A 22570-nucleotide genomic window follows, 5' to 3' on the forward strand; every position below is an offset into this window, starting at 1 on the left:
TGACCGCCATCGAGCGAACTCCTCCCGAGAACGCGAAGAGCCATGCGAACGGTCATCTCCTCCTCAAGCCTGCATGGGACGAGGTCCCAGTCCACAGAAAACAAGGTCTCAAAGTTGGATCCGATACCAATCATGTTGGAGAAGGCCGATGATCGCCGAAACGAAGCTTGGGGGCGGAGTATAGTGGAATGATGTGACTAGGTTTTGGTCCGGAGTGCGGATGAGAACAAATATATGTGAGGTCGCGGTGGCCGAATCTAATGTGGCAGATGAGCCGGGGCCTCCCATGTCCGTTCAGATTTAGGCTGGACATGAGGAGAGCTGGTCAGCTTGGACGTAGAGGGAGTGTTCGAGGAGCCCGGCCGTAAGGGAGGAAGATCTTTCAGCCAAGCTCCAGCTTCAACAGGACAACCTTTCTCACGCTGGCACTGCGGCTTCCAGGACCTCCACGCTGAGTGCATCCCTTGGGAGACGATAGCTCCTCCACTCAGTAACTTCGCAGACATGAACATTCCCTGCAAGCAGGGCTTTGTAAACCACGCAGTAACTTGCACTTGAGCTGAATGAAGTTTTTTTTGAGCTGAATGAAGATAGCGCCTTTTTCTTGTCCATTCAAACGAGAAGAGGACCCAAGCACGTATTCACGAAATTATAAAACAACACTTTCATCAGTGTTTACACCGTCCCTTTTGCTGCTCCCATTGCAATGCAGCACGGACATCACAAAATTATAAATCAAAGCAGGGAGACAAAGTTCATCTGGACCAATAGCAGCAGCAGTAGAAAATAGGACAAAACTATTTGCAGTTGCACACGACACTGGAGCCTCGCTTACGATTATGAACAGAAGCAACACAGATGCTAGACTCAACAAAGACGAGACGAGCGTTGGTTTACTGAACACAGGACACTAGATACACTATCGAAATATGGCACAATACGCGACAAAGCCAGAGGCATGCACACCTGCCATCACAAAATCGAAGGATTTGGTCACCATGGTCGTTGCTACACGGATGCCTGCTCGTCGAGTTCTTGGTCGTCGGGGGTAACTTTAGCTCGGATCGGCTCCTGGGCGTTGCTGGCGATCGACTCGGTTTCCTGAAGCTGCTTTGCTGGCGACCCTGACTCCTGATGATTATCTGTGTTTAGGTCCTCCGTGCTTTTTGGCTGTGTGGCCTCAAGTGGGCCGCTTGCCTCTGATGGCATTTTTGGCTGTCTGGCCTCAAGTGGGCCGCTTGCCTCTGATGGCAATTTCGGGAGTGACTTCCTCTGGGGCTTCTTCACCGAGTTTGATGGGGTTACTTTCTTCGCACCATTTTGAGTAGCCTTCTCATCAAGGCTCATACGGATAGGATGGCTTGGGGTGGTACTTTCTTCAGCCTCCAGCCCAGATTTGTTCTTGGAACGGCCAAGCTTTGGTGATTTAGCTCTAGTGGGAGGAATCTACAACAAATAAGAAATAACACAACAAGGTAATAAGTACTGTGATATTGTCCAATGTTTAGAATGCGGCAACACGTGTTTAGCTAATGTTCACAGTGCAGGATGTTAAGAGGAGCATGTGCTGTTTGTTTCTGGACTGGTTCAGATGATTCAGCACCATGGTAGCGTACAATTGGTTCATAGTTGCTTTAAATGATGACTATCAAAATAGAGAAGCGTGATTTTATCCCATCTTTATGCTCCAACTCTACAATTGGTAGGTTGCTATTGAATAGACTAGAATGCTGCAAGGTAAAAGATTATTTTCTGTCGTACAGTGAATTTTAAATTTTAGATCAGACAGGTCTGAGTACTAATATTGATCTTGTCTCAAGGCATGTACCTTAACTGCCAATACAGATTTTTCTATGAGTATAAAGGCCCTGCAACAGCATCCCATCCAAATGCAGCACATGGCATAGACAATTTTCTGATGATTAACATTTTTAATATACTTTTAAATCTTGGTGTTTGAGCGCATGAAAAGTTCCATTTTCAGTATATCTTCTGAACATAGCATTTTAATGTTTTCCTGAAGTCCTGTTTTTAAGTGATGAAGTTTTATTTCCTGTATACAATTAAATGCAAATGTCTTTTTTGGGCGGGGGGCGGGAGGGGGGGGGTGGGTTTCATGGTTATTTGCCCAGTAAGGGATAACCCCACACTCGGCTCCTTCTTACATAAGTCACATGACACTGTCATGAATTAACTTGTTGAAAAGCCAGGGATTCAGAAGGAATGAGGAGCAAAGCAGGATTACCTTTTTCAGTTCAACCTTTGGTGGTGGGGAGAAGCTTGGCATCGGCGTAGCCTTGAACTTTAAGCTTTTTCTCAGCATTTTGAGTTCAGCTTCTTCAGTCTCCTGTGAATAATAAGGCAACAAATGTCAGCAAGTAACATATGAGATGCAAGAATAACATTTAACATTTCCAAGAGATAACACAATGTCACCTTCGATTTCGCTTGCATATTGCTTATTTCCATCTCTCTTGCGTGAATCTTCTCCTCAAGCTTTGAGTAGAACTATATATTGGGTAAACAAAATAGCTGAATCAAATCTGCTTTTTTTTCCTCCAAATAAAATCAGGGAAATAGGGTATTAGACCAGAAATTACCTCTCTTCTTTTTTCAGCTCTCTCATCACACTTGAAACTGAATCCATAGGCAGGAGTGCTGCCAGACCTTCGAGCTTTTGAACTTTCACTATTTAAATCTTCTTCATCTCTTCTGATGGAAGAATGCTGGTCTGATTGCTTTTGAGCTTTACTTCCCTCCCTGGATCTGTGGGGGTGAATATAACAGCATAAGTGACTCTGTGAGTATCCAACAAAACTAGATAATATTAACAGGGAAAAGGAAAAATGGAGCATGAAATGTAAGAGAAATTCCCGAAGACCTTAGATGCAATTATGCAAATATGGTCCACAGACTCGGCCCTAAGTTGAACTTGACAATGAGAAAAGGAAGCACAATACTTCAACTGATCAATATTGAGCAGGGCTTTATGAAGTACACCCTCTGTTCCTAAATATAAGACGTTTTGGCAGTTCAATTTAAACTGCCAAAACATCTTATATTTAAAAACAGAGGTAGTACATGACATCCAAATGCTGGAAATACTAAAGTTAACTTCTAATACTGACACACTTGTTGAGGTTTGTGGCAGGTCGATAAATGACGAGATGAAAAGGTGTCGTTTCAGTGACATAGTAGAGAAATAGATCAAATAAGTATTATTTCAATTGAACTGATGTCTGACCGTCTGAGGGTGAGCATACATGTGTTTACCACATTGAGGTAATCCAAGAAATGGAAACATGGTACAATTCCCTATTTTTAACAAATCACTAACTAGCAACCAAAGGTTTATCTTTAAATGGCACCATAACTTTGGTTGGAACTTATCTTGATTACTAAAAGTTAGATATACATACAAATATAGGGCAAAATCCGCTCTGTCTCAAAACAGGAAGTAAGACCACAGTACGCAAGAAATAACACAGAAACAGGAAAGAAATATGCATACTTTGCGTCCTCGAGCAATGATGTCTCCTTGGCAGACGGACGAGACTCAATCTTTCCAGATTTCTGATTACCATTACCAAACAAAGCATTTGAGACCTAGCTGGCTTGGATATGGAACCAATTCCGGGTAACATAGGAATAATAAAATCAAGCAGAACGGAGAACTCACTTTCTTATCGACACTCGGATCACCATTGGTACAAGAGCCAGTGCCTGAGTCTGCATGCGATACTCGCACAATGGGTGCCTTACGAAGAGAGGAACTAGGGGTGCCTCTCCTTGCTAGACCTTCATCTCCACTCTTTGGGCTCCTTGTCTTTGCAACCTTAGGACCATGACTTGCAGTTCCCTATAAGCACATCATGTAGAAAACACTAATCAGAACAGTATTGTCACCAGACAGGCACAAAACATCACTGTCACAAGATCACCTTGGAACGGCCGATCTTCCTCCCTTCTGGGTGTGAGCTGGCTTCTCCACCTGCCTCTTCGTGCGGGTTGATCACCTCACTCTCCCCTGAATGGTCTCTGTTGGCCTGCGCATCATGCTCTTCGCCGCGCTCCTCTACACCGTCAGGCAACTCCAGCTTCGCCCCGTTCTCTATAGTCACAGCGCCCATAGCATCGGCAACATCAACAACGGCATCCATCTCGGCCAAGGCTCGCCTCTTGCACAATTTATTAATAACCCCTGCTCCGCAGTCTCCTAACTCACCGCCATTCAACCTTGCCACAGAATCATGCTCTGTTGCCCTGCACCCCTCACGAGAATGCACAATGTAGTGTAAGATTGCTAATCATGGTGCTTACTTGAGAGATATTTAACTTGACGGTCCTCGCAAGATACAAATCGACGGAACTTGGTGGAACAAATGTGCATCGGCTGACTGTGAATCCACGCATGCGTGAAGAAACTATCACCAAAAAACGATCAAACGCATGCGTGAAGAAACTAACACCAAGAAACGATCAAACGCACACGCTATACGATCCTACAAACAAAACATGTGGTCTTTCGTTCCCACAGTGAGGAGCGCACCAAATCCGAGCAGCACCGCGGAAAAGCCGGATCCAGACCACTCTGGATCCGGGGAAAGGGGGATCCACGCTCAAGATCTGCGGCCAAGAAACGCCAAATGCGTGCAGATCTAGCTGAGTAACCGCTAGGACGGTGGCACCAGCAAGAAAGGAGAGGGGTGGGAAATGTGAGAAAGATGGTTTCTTTACCTCGCCGGAGAAGAGCATATGGGAATGGCGTGGCGGAGGCGTGCGGTGGACGGGGGGAGAGAGAGAGTGGGGCGGCGGCTCGCCGGCTCCCGCGGAGAACGAAGCGAGGGCCGAGGAAGAGGAGGGGAGGGGACAGGGTGGTGACTGTGTCTGAGTTGGAGGTTGTTACTGGTTTCCAATTTCCAATATGGTTGTCTTTCATGTTTCCTTTTCTTTTCTCTTCTTTTACTGTTTCCTTTTTCTCTGTGTCCCCTAAATTTTCAATTTGTCAGGTCTTCTAGCATTTTAGAGCATCTCCAACGAAGATGCCTCCGTGTACATGAAAAAGAGTAAGGAAGTCGGTCATCCAGAAACATTAAATTCCAGAAACAGGGTCAAAATCAACTCGGATGGGGTGGTGTCCAAGTTCGGAGAGAAGAGTGGTGGTGGTGCGGTGATGTGTGATCACAATAGGGCTTTTCTGGCCAGTGTTTGCCATTTATTTCAGAATCATGTTGATCCTGAAGCGGTGGAGATCCTAGCATGCAGGCTTGCTCTACAAGTTGCTGTCGAGTGTGGTGTTGAGAGGGTCCATTTGAAGCTGGATAACAAGGCGGTAGTGCATATGCTAAACAATACAAGAGATCAAGGAGTTGCTTAAAACTTTTATGAATTTCAGAGTTGTTTGGATTCGTCGTTCTGCTAATATTGTCGCATATAAGTTAGAAGTTGATGTACGTGAACAACTTTGTCATGTTTGGTCCCCCCCCCCCCCGACTGTGTCCTAAATGTAATTTCGGATGATATTCCTAGCTATGTTAGCTAAATATTAACCCTAGAAAAAGAACACGATGGGTCAGACAGACTTGAAAAAGTCCCACAGTGGGCCCAGTGGACTATCCGAACTCCCCCGAAGCTCCCTAGATTTGGTCCGGATTTGTGAGAAGTCGGACATGTGAACTGGTCCACGGAGGTTTGATACACGATGTTGGAGGGCAAAAAGTGACCGGACCACGTAGTCCGAACATTTAGGGGTGTTTTGATGGACCGCGTTGAAGAAGCCCTTATCGAATTTTTGTTACCAATAGACCAAGCGTGCATGCAGTCTTCGACTTTGTGAAGTTGTTGCTTTGTAGATATGAATCTAGTTTTTGAAAATTGACCATGAATTTGATAGAAATTTTTACATATTTTATTAAAAATATATTCGCAAATATGTATAAAAACGTACTTCAACAATAAATGGTGATGGATCCCATATATACATTTAAACAAAGTTTAGTTGCCAATTTTATTTGCTGAGAGACGGTATCGATATGCAAAACGATGACTTATAGGTAACGGTTCGAGTAGTGACCACCGAACTCATTACCACACAAGTTGTGTTTTGGCTACAACTTAGATCTGGTCCCTAGATTCCTATCAAAACATGTTATCGTTGTCCGGTTAGAAGCGTGACGAACATCCAATCGTGATACAGCGTTCGTTATAACTTGCTTTTTTAGAATGGCTATAACTCTCTTTTGTCATCAGTACTAACTACATGCCCCTTGATAATGCCTCTCATGATCCATGGATAAGCAGGATCATCCCACAGTCATCACCACAAAAAGGTTGATAAACTAGAGTGGAGGCAACGACGACCTTTACCACTGCTACCCTTCAACTTGTGATATTTGTCAAGGGATTTTCGTCGGGTCTTAGCAGCAGTCCTAGAGTTATTACGTGGATTTGCAGTGGAGGGACCATCATGTCAGGATATCATCAAGTCTATAACACAAATAAAGGGTGATTTCCCCAGGTTCAACCTAGGGTGGGTAAAAGCGCTACTTCATGCATTGCTCTTTTTCTTATATATATATATATATATATACACATACATATATATATAGAATATCGAGGATTACAATGTCAGGGGGTAATATACTGGGTGAGTTAGGGAAACTTGGTGAGTTATGGTTGTGATTTTGATGGGATGCGTAGAAAATTTTTACGTCGTCTGTAGTCTATAACTAGGCGGAAAGGAGTGGATCCCGTTCTACATGCCCCTATTGCCCCTTATATAGTTCCGGTATCGAAGACTCCATGTTGATGCATTAGGGCGTATAGGGGTTGAAGTCAAAGAGGTATTGCTTTACAGTACTTTAGCCTCTCCTACGCGCCGCAGAGATTTGCCCCGGATGTGGTGTATACAAATAGAAAGGTTCCCATGTGGTCGGGGCTGCATTTCCCTAATGTAATGGCTTGTCCATGGGCTTAGTGGGGTCGTCGATTCGACGTTGAGGGGCGTGGCCATAAGTAATTCCACTTATCATCAACCCCCCCAATCAATATTTGTAATGGAGCTTGGTCCGTGAGTAAGGTTAACATATATACTCATAGTCGTCTTCATCTTGTCCTTGATAGGTGCAGGTGTCCTGATTGATGTGTGTCGCTGAAACGTAGATGATGGATCATTGGACGATGATAGTTGGTCAATAGTAGTTGACCTTGCTTTGTTGAATATTTCTTCTTATTTGTAAGATGTTGCTTCTTGTCTCTTAGATGATGCTTCTTGTTTTGTCGTGGGTGCGAAGTTGCTATTTGTTGTGATTGTGTCATTGAATCTTTGCATTCCTTCACCAGTTGGGATTTCTTGTTCCGTCCACGTGTTGTGGCGATATACTTTGTGTGCCGGACTAACAACAATTGGGGCATTTGTGAGGCTCATGCCAGTACCGGTCCTAATCTCCCTTTGTTTAGTATTATTATTATGATTTGGGCAAATCAGATCATCAATCTCCTTCAAAGTCTAGATGCCTTTCCTTTTATCCTCATTGGATTGTGTCTTCCTATCTTTGTCTTCAGGTCATATGTTTTGTGATTTCCCACGAGATGTATTTATGTGACAAAGGGGCCTTGATGATTCCATCTCCGCATCACTGTTTATCCCTCGCTTTTGCATATTAGTTGTAGGATTTTCAGAATTGTACCACACTCATGTGCCCTTTTTGCCTGATTTCATGACGTTCTAAAAGGAGAAGGATATTTTGAGCATTGATTGGAAAAGACCTAATTTTGGGTGAAAATCATGTCAATTGACCTCATAATAACCTTCCATATGAAGAAAATGTCACACGGGAGGAAACCCAAACATGGAGGGCTTTCAAGAGGTGAAAACGGCACATGGTACAAGCATAGGCATTCGTATCACTCGACACCGCCACCCCCTGGTCGAGTAATTCAACCCCATGTGATCGGATTTCTCAGATGAAAAACAAAGAGTCTAGAACCACAAACCAGAACTAGCAAACATCACCTCCAAAAAGGGATCTGGAGAGGAATCTACGGAAGGGCACTGCTACACCATCATCCCGACCAGGGAGACTACAACATCAATCTTCATCATCATTGTCATCCACATCCTCAATATCAATCCCTTTATTCATCTCGTTATAATACCAGACCCTAGTTTGGATTCATATGTGTGTTGCATTAATCATTCATCTGTTATTGCCCTAAACATCTTTATGATGTTTGTTGTCTCTATGTTTGAGTAATCCCCCTAGTCCTCGGCGATATCAAGAAAACCTAGCATGTTTATAAGCTTAATGCTGATAAGGTGCATGATTCTCTTTACATGTTATGTCAATTATTATTCGTGATGATGTCTGATGTCGACCTCACAACATTTTCCTATAATATATGGACTTGAAGGATTTTACTATCCAAGGGTAACGAAGATGTGGAGGTATAGCGGTTACAAAATATTCGACCCTCTCTTCGTGGAACTTGGATAGGGGAGTGACGAAGATCCTTAATCATTGTTGCATCTACCCCGGTAGGGGAGGGACAGTGGTGGCATGTGTGATACAAAGTTGCGGTTGTATGCACGTATGTGTACTTGGCTCCGTTCACACATAAAAACACATAAAGTGGGTCGATTATCTAAACCTAGAATTGTGCATCACGACAATTAAGTAACATACATACTAGTGATATCTAGAGTCCCTGAGAACTTCTTAGTCCTACTGCATATTTCATCGCTCTAATTACTCTCTTGTTCTTTACTTTCGTTATTGTGCACTTTAATTCTCATCACAATAACTCTCGCAGTATTTTTCCAATTCTGTGTTTCTTTTGTTTGGGTTCGCAACTAACTTGCAGGCACATTTTTGATAAACCTCTACAAGAGGCAAAATACCATATGCTAGCTCCATGTGAGACTGATACTCTTTCTTCGAAAAGGCTACAAGTCAACCATGTGCACTTGTAGGACGTCAAGCTTTTCCTGACGCCGCTGCCGGGAAGATAAGCACCTTTGGTTTTCGTTTTGAGTTTTGGTTTACTATTGTGTACTAATTGTTTTGCAGGTTCTAAGAAACTATGGCCGTGTATGAGCATCTGTATCAACTCGTTTCAATAAAGCTCTCGGGATCACCTATTTAACAAATCTTCACATGTTTAGGCCCGATACGTAATGGTGAAACCTACAAAGTTAATCCGAGTCTATGCGGACTGGTGAAAAGTAAGCCATTTACAAGTGACAATATGGAGGATCCATACCAACATGTGCAACTATTTGATGAGGTATATGGCACATTTATATTAAATGCTTTCACTTGTGATGAAATGAAGTTAAAGTCTTTTGGTAAATATGCTTATAAAGGATGCAGGAGTACTCGCCTTTTCATGACCTTGTCATGTGAGAGTGCCCTCTGCAGTGTCTATTGTGCCTAAGTCTCACACAGCTGGCTCCCTAGCACACTCGCAATCGTTCGATCTCCGTGCACGCTGATACGTCTCCAACGTATCTATAATTTTTTATTGTTTCGTGCTATTATATTATCAATCCTGTATGCTTTATATGTCATTTTATATCATTTTTTGGGAACTAACCTATGAACTCAGTGCCTAGTGCTAGCTCATGTTTTTTTTGCCTATTTCTTTGTTTGGCAGAAAAACCATACCAAACGAAGTCCAAACACAATGAAACTTTACGTTGTTTTTTTGGACCAGAAGAGACCCTGGAAGCTTTGAGGGAGGGCCAGAAGATCTATAGGTGGGCCATAAGCTCACATTCTGCGCCCCGAGGGGAATGCCACTTGATCTTGTGGGCCCCACGGAGGTCCATCTGACCTAATTCCAGCACTATAAATTCCCTAAATCCTAGAAACCCCCAGAGCGAGACCCGAAACAGTTTTATCGCCACCGCAAGCCTTTGTTCTTCTGTGATCTCATCTAGTGGCCTCCATCGGTACTCTGCCGGAGGGAGAATCAATCACGGAGGCCATCTTCATCAACCGTGCTGCCTCCATGATGATGTGTGAGTAGTTTCGAGAGGACCTACGGGTCCATAGAAGTAGCTACTTGGCTCTCTCTCTCTCTCTGATCTTCAATGCAGTGATCTCTTCGGAGATCTATTCGTTGTAATCTTTGCAGTGTGTTTGTTGGGATCCGATGAATTGCGGGTTTATGATTGCTACTTATGAGCCGCATTAGGATTTCCTCGAAGAGGAGAGGATGATGTGGTACAGTAGTGATAAGTATTTCCCTCTGTTATGAAACCAAGGTTATCAATCTAGTAGGAGAACCAAGCAACACTATGTAAATAGCACCTGCACACAAAGAACAAATACTTGCAACCCAACGCGTAGAGGGGTCGTCAATTCCTCAATGGTTACGAGCAAGATTAAATGATATAGTTTTTGATAGGTAGATCAAACAAAATAGAAGTAAATTGCAGTGAGATATTTTTGGTTTTAATATGTGATAGAAAATAGACCCTGGGGCCATAGTTTTCACTAGAGACTTCTCTCATAAAATTAGCATACAGTGGGGACAAATTACTGTTCGGCAATTGACAGAAAAGCAAATAATTATGATGATATCCAAGGCAATGATCATGTATATAGGCATCCTATCCGAGACAAGTAGACCGAAATGATTCTGCATCTACTACTAGTACTCCACGCATTGACCGCTATCCAGCATGCATCTAGTGTATGAAGTTCATGGAAGAACGGAGTAACACCTTAAGCAAGATGACATGATGTAGACAAGATAAACTCACGTATGAAATAAATCCCATCTTGTTACCCTTAATAGCAATGATACATGTGTGTCATGTCCCTTTCTGTCACTGGGATTGAGCACCGCAAGATCGAACCCATCACAAAGCACCTCTTCCCATGGCAAGATAAATCAATTTAGTTGGCCAAACGAAACCAATAAACTAGAGAAGAAATATGAGGCTATAACAATCATGCATACAAGAGTTCAGAGAAAACTCAAATAATATTCATGGATAGATCTGATCATAAACTCACAATTCATCGGATCCCAACAAACACACCGCAAAAAGCCATTACATCAAATAGATCTCCAAGAACACCGAGGAGAACATTGTATTGAAGATCAAAAAGAGAGAATAAGCCATCTAGCTACTAACTATGGATCCACAGGTTTGTGGTAAACTACTCACACGTCATTGGAGGGCAGCAAGGATGATGAAGAGCCCCCTCCGTGATCGAATCGCCCTCCGGCAGAGTGCCGGAAAAGGCCTCTAGATGGGATCTCGTGGTTCCAGAACTTGCGATGGCAGAAAAAGTATTTCGTGGACTTCCCTGTTGGTTCCATGATTTTAGAGAATTTATAGAGGTGGAGCTAGGTCAAATGGAGCCTCGTGGGCCCCACCACCCATCAGGGCACGCCCTGGTGGGTGATGGGCCCATGCTCCCACGTCTGGTCTTCTCCCGAAGCTTCTAATGTCTCTTTTGTCCAGAAAAAAATCTCCAAAAAGTTTCATGGCATTTGGACTTCGTTTGGTACTGATATTCTACGAAACCAAACACAAGCAGAAAACAACTGACATTGGGCACTAAGTTAATAGGTTAGTCCCCAAAAATGATATATAATTGCTTGTAAGTTTATATAAAACATCCAAGGTTGAATAGCATGGAACAATAAAAAATTATAGATACGTTTGAGACGTATCAATGATCAGATTATTCATTGAAAGTAATTGAGTCTTTTCTGAAATCTATTAAGTGTGATTTTATAGCCTTGTATTTCTCTCTGATCTATCCGTCTTGTTTGGCCAATTATATTGATTTGTCTTCAGTGGGAGAGGTACTTGGTGGTAGGTTCAATCTTGTGGTGTCCTTACTCCGTGACAAGAGAACTTGCAAAGCACGTATTTGTATTACTGCTACTAAGGGTAAAACGATGGGTTTCAATCATATTAATTGATCTTACTTTGTCTACATTATTTGATCATGCTCCAAGCATTACTCTGTTTGTTATGAACTTAATACCTCAAGGTGCATGTTGCATGGCGGTCGAGGGTGGAAGATCGAGAAGATAGGTCCAGAGGGGGGTGAATATCCACTTAACAAGGCAAAGGTGCAGCTTTCTGTTTTCTTGGAATTTGGGCAAATTTTAGCACAAGTTAAATGGCAACCAATACTTTCTACACATGAATATCTAGAGATTGAGCAGCGATCTCCTTGCCCTTACGAACTCTTGGTTCAACTCCACATGATTTGGAGGCTCCCAAGTGACACCTAACCAATCTGGAGACACCACTCTCCAAAAGGTAATAGATGTTGTTGATGATGAACTCCTTATGCTTGTCCTTCAATAGATAGTCTTCTCAACACTCGATCACTTTCTCACAAATTTGGCATGGTGGTGGGAGAAGGATTGGAGTGGAAAGCAACTCGAGGGGCTAGAAATCAAGGATCAAATGGTTGGAGTGGAATCCCTTGATCTCAACACAAGTGCAGGTGGTTCTGTCTCAGAAAATGGATATGGGAAGTAGTGGCTTTGTCCTGGTTGCTCTCTCTAAGAGTAGGTGGTGTAGGTGGGGTATATATATCCATCACCAAAGATCTAGCTGTTACACACCTTTATGCACAACTCGGTGGAACCGGGTGAAAAACTCAGTGGGACTGACTAGTGTAAAAGGTTCGAACTTCATACACTTCGGTGAGACCGGATGAATCCACTCGGTGGGACCGATTAGTGATGACGTAAGCACTCTTCACATCTCGGTAATTCTGATCGGTCTCACTCGGTAATTCCGAAATGAACACAATGGGTTATAGAGAGTTGGCACACACACTTCGGTGGGACTGAATGTCATCTCGGTGAAACCGAGTTTCTAGGGTTTAGGCAATAGCTCTGTCTAATGTATCCCGGTGGATCCGGATGTAAGTGTTTTGATGGCACCAAGAATAACTTTAGTGTTTTGGATAGATTGGATTATGAGGGTGTGGCTGGCCGTTTTGGAGCAATATCTTTAAGCACTTGAGCAAATGACTCATGATCAAAACCTCATCCCCTTTGAATAGTATCGACTTTCCTATGGACTCAATGTGATATTTGATCACTTAACCAAAAATGCAGAGTCTTGAAGCTCCTGCTCCTGCTTGTCCTTTGTAGCTTGAGGGGTCCACATCTTCATCCATCTACTTGCCTAGGTTGAACTTTTCCTGAAATATACCTCAGGAAAACATTACTCCAACAACATGTATGTTGACATGAATTACCAAAACCACTAAGGGAGCAAATGTGCTTTCAGAGGGGTGTAGTAATAGTAGTAGATTTAGTAAGATTAATGGTCTACTTGTCTCGGACGCAATGCCTATATATTGATCATGCCATGAATATGATTATAACTATGCACTATTCTATCAATTGTCCAATAGTAATTTGTCTACCCACCGTACTATGCTCATGGGAGAGATGCCTCTAGTGAAAGCTATGGCCCCCGGGTCCATTCACTTTATATTTACTAAAACCCTAAAATACTTGCTACAATTTATTATCTTTTATTTTCCTTTTTATATTATCTATCTACCACTATCAGATTTGATCCTTGCAATTAACGAGTACAAGGAGATTGACAACCCTCTTGCCCGTATTGCCTGAAGTATTTGCTTTGTGTGTGCAGGTACCGTTTATCTTGTTTGCTTGATGTCTCCTACTGGTTTGATAAACCTTGGTTCTTAGCTGAGGGGGATACTATCTGCTACTATACTACATCACCCTTCCTCTTCGGGGGAATCCAATGCCTAGCACAAGTAGCAGTCGCCCCGCACCTGGTCATGTTTCCTCGCACGTCCACGATGCATGGGACATGGGCGTGGTTAGGGCCACCACTGTGTAGTGAGCTTGTGTCATGCCCGAGTGTGCCCTCTCGTGCACTTACCAACGCAACAAGCAAGGTGGGTCCAAACGTCAGCGTATTCGGCCCTCGGTGGGCTGGTTCGCTTGCACTAGCCAGGAACGCGAGCGCGCCCGGCTTGACGTGTGTCAATCGGGTGTTAGAAGAGGGACATCTGGCCAGCGGTCGCAAAGACGCGCGATGGGTGCGTCTGGGTCCGCCTGTCAATGTTTGTCACCCCATGTCGGGCTACTTTGCTCGTGCCAGCACGACACAAACATGCGCCTGGGTCGTCGTGCAGGAACCGGGTCGTCAGAGAGGACCGTGGGTCGCGACGGCGAGCCAGTCGGGCATGAGTGCCATCCGTCCAGGGTTGCGATGATACGTCCCAAACGTATCTACTTTTCCGAACAGTTTTGCTCTTGTTTTGGACTATAATTTGCATGATTTGAATGAAACTAACCCAAACTAACGTTGTTTTCAGGAGAACTACCATGGTATTATTTTTGTGCAGAAATAAAATTTCTCGGATTAGGCAGAAAATTTACAGAGAACTTTTCTAGAATATATAAGAAGTATTGGCAAAAAGACCTGCTGGAGGGGGGCCACCACAAAGCCACAAGCCCCTGTTCGCCCTACCTCCATCTCCATAAGTATCGTCTCACGGAGAAAAAATCAAGGAATAAGAATCATCATGTTTTACGATACAGAGCCGCCGCCACCTCCCGTTCTACATTAGGAGGGCTGATTTGGAGTCCGTTCGTGGCTCCAAAGAGGGGGGTTCGCCACCATCGTCATCATCAACCCTTCCCCATCAACAATTCCAAGATGCTCACCACCGGGAGTGAGTAATTCCTTCGTAGGCTTGCTGGGCCGTGGTGGAGTTGGATGAGATTTGTCATGTAATCGAGTCAATTTCTTAGGGCTTGATCCCTAGTATCCACTATGTTGTGAGATTGATGTTGCTATAACTTTGATATGCCTAATGCTTATCACTAGGACCCGAGTGCTATCATCAATATAATTGATTTTTTGATCCTATCCGCTAGTTATACGCACTTGTTATTGTTCTGATCCGTATACCCCATGGTGACAATAATTGGGATACTCTTTGGGGATGACTATAATTCGAGGAGTTCATGCATTCACTATGTCCTAATGCTTTATTCTGGTTCTCTATTAAAAGGAGGCCTTAATATCCCTTAGATTTCCTTATGGACCCCACTACCACGGGAGGGTAGGACAAAGATGTCATGCAAGTTCTTATTATTAGCATGTATGACTATATATGAAATACATGCCTACATTGAATTGATGAATTGGACTATTGTCTATCGCTCTAGGATGTGACTGTTATATGATGAATGTCATTCAATACAAACATCCATCGTTGATCCGATGCCTACGCTTTGCTCATATTGTTTTTGCTAAGTTACTATTGTTGCTGCTGTTACAATCACTACAAAAATTTCAACTATTACTGTTACTACTTCTACTGTTACCGCTATTATGAAAACTGTCAAACTACTGTGCTACTAAACAGTTTCCTGCAGAGAAACAACTTTCCAGTTGTGATTGAATTGACAACTCAGCTGCTAAAGCTTATAAGTATTCTTTGGCTCCCCTTGTGTCAAATCAATAAATTTGGGTGAAATACCACCCTCGAAGACTGTCGCGATCCCCTATACTTGTGGGTTATCAAGACATTTTTCTGGCACCGTTGTCGGGGAGCATAGCTCTATTTATTAAGTTCACTTGGGAGTTAAATATCTGGTTATCACTATGAAGAATCTAAAGGACGGTAAAACCAAGATAGTGCCCTCTAAGACGAGGGGAGGTAAGGAACTGCCATCTCGCCCTGCACTTGATTCACCTTATATTTTAAGTAGACTTGCGACACCCCCACCTGTTATTCAATCTAATATGTCACAAGTAATTGATGATGCTACTTCTGTTATGAATGATACTCGAGATGATGCTAGTACTTTACCTGATGAAACTGTGCCACTAGGGGAATTTCTTGATGAACAAATTGCTAAAGCTAAAGAATTTGAGAATGTTCAAACTAATGAAAATTATGATTCACTTGATATACCTAGCTCTCCTACTAGATTTGAAATGCCTAAAGTACCTAATGGTTATGTTATGGATGGGGAGATTGTAGAGACTTTCTTGCTTGTAGTGATAGAGAAGATCTTAATAAATTACTAAGTAAGCTAAAAGAGAAGGCTATGATAGAGAGAATGAAATATGATCCTAAGTTTGCTACTTCTCCTATCTTTGTTGCTGAAATTATTACTTTGGTAGAATCCGATCCTTTTCATGGTTTTGAATCTGAAACTGTTGTGGCACACCTTACTAAATTGAATGATATAGCCACCTTATTTGCTCAAGAGGAAAAGACTCACTATTACTATATTCTTAAGTTGTTTCCTTTCTCATTGAAGGGTGACGCTAAAGAATGGTTCAATAGTCAATACTCTTGCTCCTGGCTGTGTGCGTAGTCCCTAGGATATGATATATTACTTTACTGGAAAAAAAATCTTGCTCATAAAAAACAAATTGCCTTACAGGAAATATGAAAGTGCGTTATCTCGACTAGACGAGGGGTGAATAGGCGATTTTTACAAATTCGTCACTGAGGAATATCTACTTGAGGAATTTGCTAAGTGACGAAATACAAGCAGCGGAATAAGTACTCAGGTGCATGCTTGACAAGACAGTTGCATAGTCATCATGATGAAATGAAACATACACAGAGCGCAGGTAGCGTGTAAACATGATAAGCAGGTAGAAGACAAGATGACTGAAGAAATGGGATTGAGGAAATTGAGAAAGTCAAAGTCAAAGTCTTCAAACAGTAACGATCAATTTCATCAACACATGAGCAAGGAAATGAAAGGGTTGAGGAAATGGAACCAGTAGCTCGGTGAAGACAGTGATTTGGTAGACCAGTTCCAACTGTTGTGACAGTTGTACGTCAGGTTGGAGCGGCTTGGTATTTAAACCAAAGGACACACAGTCCCAGGACACACAGTCCTTACCGTATTCTCCTTGAGCTAAGGTCACACATACCTCTCCCAATCACTCGTGGTAAGTCTTCAAGGTGACTTCCAAACCTTCACAGACTTGGTCACCCGGCGATCCACAATTCCTCTTGGATGCTCTAGACCATGACGCCTATCCCTCTGGAAGATGCACAGTCTTTAAAGGTAACAAGCGTCGGTTCCACACAGGAACAATCTCTTCAGTGATGCTCAATCACTTTGGGTTTTAGGTGTTGGGGTTTTGGGTTTTTCCTCACTGATGATTTTCTCTCAAAGTCCTCGGAGGATGGGATGCTCTAAATGACAAGTGTCAGTTTCTCTCGGAGCAACCAACCAGCTAGTGGTTGAAGGGGGCGGCTATTTACAGCCAGGGAGCAGCCCGACATGATAAGACATAAATGCCCTTCAATGATATGACCGTTAGGTGGATAAGATATTTGGGACAGTTGACGCATAGCACAACAATGGTCAGAAATTTGAGCTCTCAAATTCCTCAGGGCTATCATGTTCCTCACTTGTAGGCAATCCGCATTGGCGAATTCCTAACTCCTCAGTCAGAACAAATTCCTCAGAGACCAGAAGATCTTCGCCTCTGTCACTGAAGAAATTGACTGAACTGTATGAGATTTACAAAGGCTTCACTCGAAGGATTGGGTAGGTGTAGGCTTTGAGATGAGCATCACTTGGAAATTTTTCCTTAGTTTTACCTCGACCCCCTTTAACAGTACGGTGTTTCCTATGACTCAAGAAAGGAAAATGAAACTACGAAAACAAAAGTCTTCACGCTTCATAATCCTCGTATCAATATCAATATCTTCAAGGTCACACAAATTTCCTCATTTTCAAAGTCTTCAACTGAAGACATTCATTTTTAGGGTCGACATTCTTCAGAAATATCAAACTCCTCATAGACTTATTAGACATGTGTACACTCACAAACACATTAGTCCCTTAACCTATAAGTCTTCAATACACCAAAATCACCAAGGGGCACTAGATGCACTTACAATCTCCCCCTTTTTGGTGATTGATGACAAATAGGTTAAGTTTTCAACGGGGATAAACATATGAAGTGTAAATGCTGATATTGAGGAATTTGATTGCAAGAAGAACTCCCCCTGAAGATGTGCATATTTGAGGAATTTGCTTTGGATTGCAAATGCACATTGTAGAGTAAAATCATGGAGATCTCCCCCTATATCTTGTAATCCATGCACACATTTAACATATAATATGAAGAATTTGAAATGCATGATGAAAAATGGTGTCTGACGAAATTCAGCATGAGTGCATTAAGGTACTTGAGGAAATAAGCATGCAGAAAGCAGTTCAAAAGTATCAGACCACCATCGGACTTAAGTTTACAACTCAACCAACAAACACTTCAAAAGAGTGAGAGTTGTAACTTAACGAAAAAACAGCCCATATATAAGACCTGCTTGAAGACTAACTCAAATTTCTCCCCTTTTGTCATCAAATAACCAAAAGGGATGAAACTGGAGAGACTAACGCCCCTGAAGAATATCATCTTGAGGTCGATGGAGGAGCGCCAGCGTTGTTGGGGTCATTTGTCGTTGTAGGGCCTGCTGCAATGTCGTTGAGATCCTCAGCTTCATCCATCTCATGTGATGAAGAAAATGAACTTGTGACCAACTGAGGAACTTTGACCTTCTTGAATTTCTTCGAGGGAGGATTTGAACACTCAAAGTTCTGTTGAAAGTCCATCTGCTTGAGGTCTTCATAACTGTAAAGATGAGAAAGTATGGCCCAAGTGCGATCAAAGATTTCATGCGCATAGTAATGATTCTTATTCATAGTGTTCTGGGTAACAATCATGTCCTAAAAAATTGAGCCAAATTGATGCTTGACCCACTTGTGATTGCGATCGATGTTCTGGTGAAGACTTAGAAGAAGCTCACGACCAGTCATCACTCGTGGGGCAGTGGCTTGAGGATTTCACTCATTAGCTTTAGCAGCAGAATCTTGAGTTGCAGAGTCATCATTGGTGGAGTAAGATGCAACCTTATGAAACTGACCATCCAATGGACGAGTGCCTTCATCAATGACAACAACTTTGCCTTTTTCATGAACTGAGGAAATTTTCCGTTTGAGGACTTCAATGGGAGGCAGAAACCTGAGGTGATTCTGAAAATCAGCCTTGTATGGAATTGAAGACCTGGTTCTGATGAATTTCACTATCCAAGGAGCATAGGGCTTCAATTCAAACGGCGACAGTGCAACATTTGCCAAAGTCCTCATGAAGAAATCATGATAGTTAATGGGAATACCATGTATGATGTTGAACAGCAGATTCTTCATGATGCCTACAACTTCTTCTTCTTCAGAGGTGTGGCCTTTGATCGGACTGAATGTTTTGGTCAAGATGCGGTATATTCACTGGTACAGCGAGGTGCTACACAAATGGGTTTTAACCCTTTCCGCGACGGCATTCAGAACCGTCCCCAAGTGAGTGACTACGATAGGGGGTCCTTCCCACACGACCTGGAAACCGTCGGGGATAGGGAGCCTCGATGCATATACAGTACTCCCTACTCATTTGTGCTCGCATTGCCATCGTAGTCGGTATTCTGTGGTGCTACGTTTATGATGCGCGACCCATGACAAATAGTTCACGATTATAGAAGTAGATAATCACACACATTTACTTTTCCTCAACTGTGTGTAATTCGGTGTAAGAGCGCACACAGTTGTCGCTATAAAACTGTATGCGAAGCTTGAATACATCCCACATGATTCATCCGTCGTACCCGCGTCGGATGATCGACCTATCGCACATGTTCTTCTATGACCAAACGTTTGCGATGCGCACAACATCACAAACAGTCCATAATTGCGAAGCGTGTGCGATAAGGTGACTATCGCAAATATTTAATAAGAAAGAACTATGTGCGATGCTGTTGTTAATTGCACACGTTTTTTCTTGGCTGATCGTGTGTGCAGTAGAGATTGATCGCACATGTAGTGGATCCTAGAAACGCGTCTGATCTCCATGTCTATCGCAGATGTTTCGCTTTCGCAAATCGTGTGCAGTGTAATCCCTAATTTAAAAATCACATGTTTTGAATTTGAAAGTAGGCAATCACTTATTTCATATCCAACCATGTTTATTACAAATATAGGTTTAACCATGAATGCATAATTCGATGCACAGGTACATATACTGAAGAACTATAGAAGCGCCAAGTAAAGAATGATGAATCACAGTTGTACTAAAGACTGTAAAGAGAGAGAGGTGAAAGACATTCTGGTTGCTGGAGAAGGTGAAGCGGAATGCCCATATTGTGCCCTCCTCCATGCATAATGCGCGCATGACTCTAGGCCAACCCCTTGTGATGGCTGCCCGTCCATCCTTCACTGTCTTCATTAGGACTTCTCGATGCTCATTGTAGTCTGGATGAAATATTTTAACCTTCATTGCATGTCCACCAATCATGTACTTTGCGAGGTAATCTTGAGTGAACTACTTCGGGAACCACTGCGAACGAAAAAGATTCAGACATTGTTGTCTAACAACTCATTATGGGCAGTAAAAAGAGAAGGCTGCAGAGTTTGTAGTTACCATCCTACAGCTCACTGTTGTGTTGGATAGAGCATAAACAAATAATTTGCTTGCCACCATTCGTATCTTTTTGCTAATAATCCTTATTAGTTTCCTCACTTGATGCTTGTTCATGAATATCTCACTGCCCCATACGCAAAAAGGGTCGATGCGTGGATCCTTGCCAAGGGCATATGTACCTACAAGCAACAAGTCAATATTAGAAGCTAACAAGTGTCCAGGCCTGGATCTATATGCACTATATTATGGAACGAGGGGGGGAGTACAAGCCGAGGGATGAAACTAACCTCGGCGGAAAATGGTGGCCACTCCCGTTGTTGTCCTGCATAAGTAGTGGAAAGGCATGATAAGTACAACAACCTTAACATCAAACAAATATAGCAAAGGTAAACAACATCATCTCCAAATGATAGCTTGAATGTGTTGGTTTCAGCATGCTGTTAAAGTAGATATAAAATGGAAGGCAATGTTACCGACAACAGGCTTAACATCCATCAAATATTGCAATTCAAACTGGTATTGTTGAAATGAATAGAACGTAGGTAATGCTTAAACATCACACTGGATAAATGTGTAAAACTGAAATAAAGGGCATGTGTTAACTACACCAGGCATAACTGGAACCAAATATAGCCGTTCAAACTGGTATTGATGCAGTCGAGCGGCACAGTTCCGACTTGCACATAATGAACATCACATTGTGAATGACTGAAATAAACAAGGCATAAATGATCAGTATAACAACCAAATACAGCCATTGAAAACTGGACAGAGTCTCAATGCAACCAACCTAACAAGCAAATACAGATAAACATGGCATATGCTTGAAAACTGGACAAATGCTCACTCCAACCAACCTAACAAGCAAATACAGATAAATAAGGCATCTGCTTGAAAACTGGACAAATGCTCACTGCAACCAACCTAACAACCAAATACGGATAAACAAGGCATCTGCTTGATAACTGGACAAATGCTCACTTCAACCAACCTAAGAACCAAATACATATAAACAAGGCATCTGGTCGATAACCGGAAAAATGCTCACTGCAAGCAACCTAACAACTAAATAAGATAAACAAGGCATCTACTCACTATAAACAACCAAATATAGCCATTCGTGAAACTAAAGTGGACAATTCATACTTAAACATCACATAGCCCTATTGAACAATACATTTTTGCACAACTGAAATAATTAAACACGACAGTTAAAGCACCGCATGACAAATGCTACCAGAACAAAGGGTACGGGTTGGCAAGCTAGAAAAGGTAAGATTTGTTGATAGGATGCTGCCTCACATGTCATGGACGGGATCCTTCCAGTTGGAAGAGCACAGACCCATGGTGCGCTCTCTGATGTCACAGATGGGTTGTTTCACCTTGGAAGAACCTTTGTGGGTGCCCTCCTCGTGGTCGTGGTCGATGAGATCTGACTTGGTAATTGAGGATCCCAAGCCACCGCCGTAGACGTGTCCTTCAGAAAAGAGAAAATGGGCTCAATGGCATACACGGATCGCAAATCCTTGACCGCTTGGCGGAGGAGATCAGCGGCAGGTCCGTCGAAAGATCGACGGCGGTTGAACCAGAGGGGTTGGGGATGGACCACTTAACCTGTGACATCGCCCCGTGAAGGCGTCGCTGTCGACGAGCTTGATGTCATAGCCAGCTTTCCCGAGATACAGTAATACGCTAGCCCGCTGACATGAAGCCTTTGGCATGGCAACATAGTCAATGTCTTCGCCGGCTTCCGCGGCGACGTGTTGCTCCGGGATCGACAGGTCAGGGCGAACGGCAGCCACCTCCCCAACGTCCGTCGGAGAGGCCATTATAAACCTCTTCTTGGCCGAACGCTCGTCGGGCTCCCCGGGATACGTAGTCGAGCTTAGGCTGCGACATTCTGGAGTAGGGGATGTGGATCTGGCAGGGAGGGACACCGCCGGCCTCATCTAAAAATCAGGGGAGTGGGGCAACGGTATGGGAATCGCTGGGTAACCTGAACTTTATTATCTAAGCTAGGAGGAACGGGCAGACCGGCAGGGGCTGCCGGCGGCGGCGACGACGAGCTAGGGTTCAAGG

General features: G+C 43.1%; 1 protein-coding gene across 2 annotated transcripts; it reads right to left on the bottom strand.

The window, feature by feature from the left end:
* Positions 1 to 707: 707 nt before the first annotated feature.
* On the bottom strand, positions 708 to 4924 carry LOC123144366 (protein WVD2-like 5). Of its 2 annotated transcripts, XM_044563474.1 has the most exons (9): positions 4738 to 4924; positions 3942 to 4263; positions 3680 to 3859; positions 3512 to 3573; positions 2601 to 2766; positions 2437 to 2508; positions 2246 to 2347; positions 1243 to 1446; positions 708 to 1197 (listed from the first exon to the last, which is right to left on the bottom strand). In XM_044563474.1, the coding sequence occupies exons 2-9, from the start codon at positions 4158 to 4160 to the stop codon at positions 1009 to 1011; spliced, it is 1194 nt and encodes a 397-aa protein (XP_044419409.1). In that variant the 5' UTR covers positions 4161 to 4263; positions 4738 to 4924; the 3' UTR covers positions 708 to 1008. The 2 variants fall into 2 exon arrangements, with proteins under 2 accessions (XP_044419409.1, XP_044419408.1); XM_044563473.1 differs by having other exon boundaries at positions 708 to 1446.
* Between the last annotated feature and the right edge of the window lie 17646 nt (positions 4925 to 22570).

Source organism: Triticum aestivum, chromosome 6D (assembly GCF_018294505.1).
Source record: "Triticum aestivum cultivar Chinese Spring chromosome 6D, IWGSC CS RefSeq v2.1, whole genome shotgun sequence".
Taxonomy (NCBI): Eukaryota; Viridiplantae; Streptophyta; class Magnoliopsida; order Poales; family Poaceae; genus Triticum; species Triticum aestivum.

What these genes read in the sequence shown, in the direction of transcription:
- LOC123144366 (XM_044563473.1), bottom strand. Translation starts at nt 4,160, where the DNA reads ATGGATGCCGTTGTTGATGTTGCCGATGCTATGGGCGCTGTGACTATA. An exon ending in GAGCTGAAAAAAGAAGAGAG is followed by an intron (nt 2,509 to 2,600) that starts GTAATTTCTGGT and finishes CCCAATATATAG; the next exon opens with TTCTACTCAAAGCTTGAGGA. An exon ending in CAAAGGTTGAACTGAAAAAG is followed by an intron (nt 1,447 to 2,245) that starts GTAATCCTGCTT and finishes TATTTGTTGTAG; the next exon opens with ATTCCTCCCACTAGAGCTAA.